Source organism: Neltuma alba, unplaced genomic scaffold (genome assembly GCF_004799145.2).
Source record: "Neltuma alba isolate B1F8T4 unplaced genomic scaffold, ASM479914v2 tig00011850_pilon, whole genome shotgun sequence".
Lineage (NCBI taxonomy): Eukaryota > Viridiplantae > Streptophyta > Magnoliopsida > Fabales > Fabaceae > Neltuma > Neltuma alba.
Genome location: NW_021636455.1, coordinates 692611 through 698610, shown reverse-complemented (window position 1 = coordinate 698610; position 6000 = coordinate 692611). Strand labels below are relative to the sequence as shown.

Genomic DNA, 6000 nt, shown 5'->3' with positions numbered 1-6000 from the left:
TTACCAAAAAAAAAGAAGATTAAATTAGGGGATTTTATTTTTTTAATAATTTGATTTTAAGAACTAAATCACTGAATTATCGTTAAATTTAAACAGAACAAGAAACAAATAAGGATGAAATAGAATAAAACCAAAAGTGGCAATTACTTCCATAACTGCCACATGAGTAAAGTGGGCCCACCACCACCCAATAGTCCAACACCATTACCAACACATACAGCCAGCCTCTCTCCTCCAATTCCCTCCGCTCTCTCCCTCACAGACGCCCAGAGCTATACACAGACGCGGACATCAATGTATCTCTTCTCTTCTACCTCCCATTCTCTTGTTCAGATCTCAATGGCTTGCCCAAAACTGAAAACCCTAGTTTCTCTCTCTATACTCATTTTCTCTCTCCTCTCCTCCGCCATAGCCGATGATGCAGCTTTCATGTCCAAGCTCGCCAAAGCCCTCTCCAATCCCTCTGGCTGGTCCAGCAGCACCTCATTCTGCAAATGGGACGGCGTCAGATGCGACGGCTCCAACCGCGTCACCTCTATCAACCTTGCTTCCAAGTTTCTTTCTGGCACTCTTCCTTCTGATCTTAACTCTCTCTCAGAGTTAACTTCCCTTTCTCTTCAGAATAATGCCCTCTCCGGTCCTTTACCGTCTCTGGCAAACCTCACTTCGCTTGAAACTGTGTTTCTTGACTTCAACAATTTCACCTCCATCCCTGATGGTTGCTTCCAAGGGCTCACCAGCTTGCAGACCCTCAGCTTGAGCAACAACGCCAACCTTGCACCCTGGACGTTTCCGACCGATTTGACTCAGTCTTCGAATCTGGGGACTCTTGATCTCGGAACGTCTAATCTCGTGGGCACTTTGCCAGATGTTTTTGATTCTTTACCGAGCTTGCAGAGCGTGCGTCTTTCTTACAACAACCTCACTGGTGGGTTGCCTGCCTCGTTTAATGGATCTGGAATTGCAAAGTTGTGGCTTAACAATCAACGTGATGGATTATCCGGTACAATCGACGTGTTATCATCGATGACGCAGTTGTCTCAGGTTTGGCTTCAGAAAAACCAGTTCACAGGTCCCATTCCTGACTTGTCCAATTGCAAGAATTTATTTGATTTGCAGCTTCGTGACAATCAGTTAACTGGCGTAGTCCCACCTTCTTTGAGTACTCTCTCGAGCTTGCAGAACGTTTCTCTGGACAATGATAAGCTGCAGGGCCCGATGCCTGTGTTTGGCAAAGGTGTGAAGGCTACTCTTGATGGGAATAGCTTTTGTAAACCTACTTCGGGATCTTGTGATGATCGTGTTACGAAGTTGCTTGAGATCGCTGCAGCTTTTGGGTATCCGGTAAAGTTGGCAGATTCATGGGAAGGCAATGACCCCTGCAATGATTGGAGTTTCATTGTGTGCACAGATGGAAAGATTACCACGGTGAATATGGCGAAGCAGAACTTCGGGGGAAAAATCTCACCTGCATTTGCAAATTTAACGGACTTAAGGAACTTGTATCTGAGTGGCAATAATTTGACTGGCTCAATACCAGAGAGCTTGACAACTTTGCCTCAACTTGAGATTCTTGATGTGTCTAACAACAATTTATCTGGAAAGGTTCCTAAATTCTCATCAAAGGTGAAGCTGACATATACTGGTAATGTTTTGATCGGAAAAACTACTGGTTCCGGAGGAGAAAACGGAGGTAGTCCTACCCCAGGGTCTGGCGATATTTCACCTGCTGGAAGTACATCTGGAAAGGCAACTAGCACGTCATTGTCATCTGGTTGGATTGCAGGTATAGTCATTATTGTCCTATTTTTTGTGGCGGTGGTGTTGTTTGTCTCATGTAAATGTTATGCTAAAAATCGTCATCAGAAATTTGGAAGGGTTAGCAATCCTGAAAATGGAAAGGGAGATGTTAAAATTGATGTATCGGGTGTTTCCAATGGATATGCTGGAGTTCCAAGCGATTTACATAGCCAGAGCAGTGGCGACCGTAGTGACCTTCATGTTTTTGACGGTGGCAATGCTACAATTTCAATTCAAGTTCTTCGCCAAGTAACAAATAATTTCAGTGAAGATAACATTTTGGGCAGGGGGGGATTTGGAGTTGTTTACAAAGGGGAATTGCATGATGGAACAAAAATTGCTGTGAAGAGGATGGAATCTGTTGCAATGGGAAGCAAAGGATTGAATGAATTCCAAGCAGAGATTGCAGTCCTTACAAAAGTTAGGCACAGGCATCTGGTTGCTCTTTTAGGATATTGCATTAATGGTAATGAAAGGCTGTTAGTTTATGAGTACATGCCTCAAGGCACGCTAACACAACATCTTTTTGAATGGAGTGAGAAGGGGTGCGCAGCTCTGACTTGGAAGCAAAGGGTAGCAATAGCTTTGGATGTGGCAAGGGGAGTGGAATATTTGCACAGCTTAGCTCAACAAAGCTTCATTCACAGAGACTTGAAGCCTTCAAACATACTTCTAGGTGATGACATGAGAGCGAAGGTTGCAGATTTTGGGTTGGTTAAAAATGCACCTGATGGAAAGTATTCTGTTGAGACACGTTTGGCTGGAACTTTTGGGTACCTTGCACCTGAATATGCAGGTAGCTTGCATTTTATTTTCAAGGTTTTTATTTATTCATTATTCTGTTATAACTTTTGGTACAGCTTCAGCTTCATGAGTTCTACTTGGCCAGCTTTGTATATTTTATATTAATGGAGGAAAAACCTGAACAACATTCGGCATAGAAAAGAATTCATGTTTGATTCCTAAATGATGTGGCTAGTTTGTTGTTCTTACTTTTGCTCTGTGGCTAGTTCTTAGCGTTTTCCCTTACGTTTCATGAATTATTCTCTGCAGCATTGTGTGCCCTATGATTCTCCTTGGTAGATGGCTCAGGGAATTTTAAGTGATGTGCCATAATTGAATTATATTGAGAGGTTGTTGTCAAGTATTCGTTTTGATGTGATCAATTCTTCGGGTTGATAATAATCATGGATTGCTGGATTGTTGGAGGTTTAGATGACAGTTCCTTAGGAATACTAGTTATTACGGTATATACAAGGTTACACTTTTAATGATACATCTTGATTTCCTCGTGACTGTACTTTCCTATTTGTTAATGGTAAGATGAATTAATTCGGCCAGCACTACAATTTGTGCATTATGGAACTAATCCGTTCACTTCTTCTCTGTTTTGAGAATATATATATTTTCTTTTGCATGACCGTGATACTATCCAAATGTATAATTGCACATAAGTAGCCAGTAAAAAGTTCAAATTAAAAAGAGAGAGAGAGAGAGAGAGAGAGAGAGAGAACACTCCGATGTTCAAAATTCCTTTACTTTGCCATTAACAAATTTCCTGTTTTTGTTGTCAGCTACTGGAAGAGTGACAACCAAAGTGGATGTTTATGCATTTGGGGTTGTTTTGATGGAATTGATCACTGGTAGAAAGGCATTGGATGACACTGTCCCAGATGAAAGGTCTCACTTGGTGTCATGGTTCCGCAGGGTTCTAATTAACAAAGATAACATCCCGAAGGCTATTGATCAAATTCTAGACCCTGACGAGGAGACGATGGAGAGCATATATAAGGTCGCCGAGCTTGCAGGGCACTGTACTGCTCGCGAGCCATACCAAAGGCCAGACATGGGCCATGCAGTGAATGTGTTGGTTCCTCTTGTAGAACAGTGGAAACCAACTAACCACGAAGAAGAAGAAGGTTATGGAATTGACCTTCATATGAGCCTACCTCAAGCTCTGCAAAGATGGCAAGCCAACGAAGGCACTTCTGCAATGTTTAATGACATGTCCCTCTCACAAACCCAATCAAGCATCCCCTCTAAGCCTTCGGGCTTCGCAGACTCCTTCGGGTCAATGGATTGCAGGTAACAAAAATGGGAGCCCGAGTTGAGACATCAACTTAACACTTCTCGCCTGGGATAAGAGTGGAGGACTTGATCAAAGGACATGAAATGAAAACCGAAGGCCGTCAAGCTGTTTGATCTGGCAGCATCGCCGAATAGCATCACGATTTTTTTATAATTTTTTAAAGTAAGTTGATTATTTTAATTATTTTTTTGGGGTTCTTCTGGGAGTCTCCTTTACGGAGGGAAAAAACCTGGGCATGTTTAAGTTTGACTTTGTGTCTGAGTCAGTGTTTATTTAGCGAAAGGGTTTTGTTTTGAAGGCGCGGATGCTAGATCAGATTGGAGGGATTATTATTCTTCTTTAGAAGTGGGAAGGGAAGGGCCCATAGCAATGTGAATTGTATGTATTATATTCTTTTTACGAGATCAAATGTGTATTTTAATGCTTTTAACGAGATTAGTGGGTTGATATTGTTTATGCTCTGTGAAAGCGTTTGTTTGCAAGACCGCCAAAAGCGCGTAAATAAATCACAATCACCGGAGAATTGCGCCCATTCCAAGATCCGCTTGGAAAATAACAAGGCTCTTTTATCTTTAGCAAATCGGTTCTCTACAGCGCAAGTGAAGGTGTTTCAGTTTCAGATAAAAGTCGGGGAATAGGCTTTATTCATGAAATAGGCAGAGGAAAAAGCAAAGCAGAGATAGCTTTTTGGGCAGAAATGAAAGGGCACATGGTGTGGGGCCTCCTCCTACTGCATGGCCTTGTAAGGTGATTTGGATGTGTGCTGCGGGATTTCACCTTTTAAGCCACGTTTCATCATGTCATGTGCAGTTGCCACATTATTATTAAGCCAAGATGGGTTTGGTAGTTCGGTGCAGCAACATATAACGTGGATACCAGTTTTTGCACTTCTCTCTTTGAAGACCCATCACTTACTGGTTCAGCCTCCATGCTCCCTTCAAATCTATTTGCCACATCTCATCACTTGTTGTCTCATTGAACCACCCTCCAACCCCAACATTTCTCCTCTCATGATTTAACACTCTCATTCTCTCAATTTGGCTTTTGGTGATGTTCTCTCATGATTGAAAAGTTACTTGGGTTTAATCACAGAAGAATAGTTTAATTACCCAAAAAAAGAAAAGAAAAAAGGAAATAGAAGAGATTGATGGAACTGGGGAGTGGTAGGTGCTTGGACAACGTGCATGTTTGAATTATTTAATGGAGGTTGGATCAATCCATAGATTGAGGCTTGAATGGTGGGGCTGACCAGAAATCTGCAACCACTCGAACTCGATCCAACGTATTCAAGTCCTTTTCTTATTCTCTGTTTTCTTTTTCGTTGTGGGACGCCAATTCATACAAATAAAAATTCAGTTTTTATCATATCAACTGACTAATGAATTAATGGCACCGCCACCATCGGGTGCTATCTATTTAGGAAGAAACACATGTATGCCTCGTCATTGTTTACTTTAGGTTGGCTTCCAACAGGGAACACATGGAGGCGTAGGTATGCTTGCAATTTGTATTTGCAGAAGTCAACTATTAATAAATTTTGCAATTCGAATTACTTGCAGTCCATTGTATGATTGAAATCATACATTCGAACAGAATCCCAAACGTGCTTACTATTTTCGTGTCATTCTTCTATTCTGAAAGTCTAACCGCAAAAGCTTCAAATTGTACAGTTGCTAACAAAATATATTTCAATAAACAACCTAAATTTAAATTAGAAGTGTATATTTTGACAAATATAGAAATTATAATTTTAACAAAATTTAAAACAGTGATTGCGCAATACTTATTTGGCAAGCTTGCTCATACAATTAAGAAGAATTTGCTGGTAACTACGGTTTTACAAAGGAGAGGCAAATTAATTCAGGCAATTATAAATAAAACAATGTAATCATAATGTCTGTGCATAATGCATGATTTTGTAAATTTAATAAGCATGGAGAGAAGCATGGATGAGGTTTGGGCTTGTTTTGGAATTGTGATAGGATCCTTACGAACTATGATTTAAGCATGTGAAAGGAGTTTTGTCTTAACTTACGTTGAAGTGAAACAAAACAAGATAATTATAATTACTAGAAAATCCAGAACTGCACATTTCTTTTTCAACCTGTCTT

At 40.8% G+C, this 6000-nt stretch overlaps 1 protein-coding gene across 1 annotated transcript; it reads left to right on the top strand.

Annotated features, from left to right (window-relative positions):
- The first annotated feature begins 215 nt into the window (after positions 1-215).
- Positions 216-4350, top strand: LOC114718523 (receptor-like kinase TMK4). Its single transcript, XM_028903868.1, has 2 exons — positions 216-2596; positions 3375-4350. The coding sequence occupies exons 1-2, from the start codon at positions 295-297 to the stop codon at positions 3887-3889; spliced, it is 2817 nt and encodes a 938-aa protein (XP_028759701.1). The 5' UTR covers positions 216-294; the 3' UTR covers positions 3890-4350.
- Positions 4351-6000: the final 1650 nt, after the last annotated feature.

What these genes read in the sequence shown, in the direction of transcription:
- LOC114718523 (XM_028903868.1), top strand. Translation starts at nt 295, where the DNA reads ATGTATCTCTTCTCTTCTACCTCCCATTCTCTTGTTCAGATCTCAATG. An exon ending in CCTTGCACCTGAATATGCAG is followed by an intron (nt 2,597 to 3,374) that starts GTAGCTTGCATT and finishes TTTTGTTGTCAG; the next exon opens with CTACTGGAAGAGTGACAACC.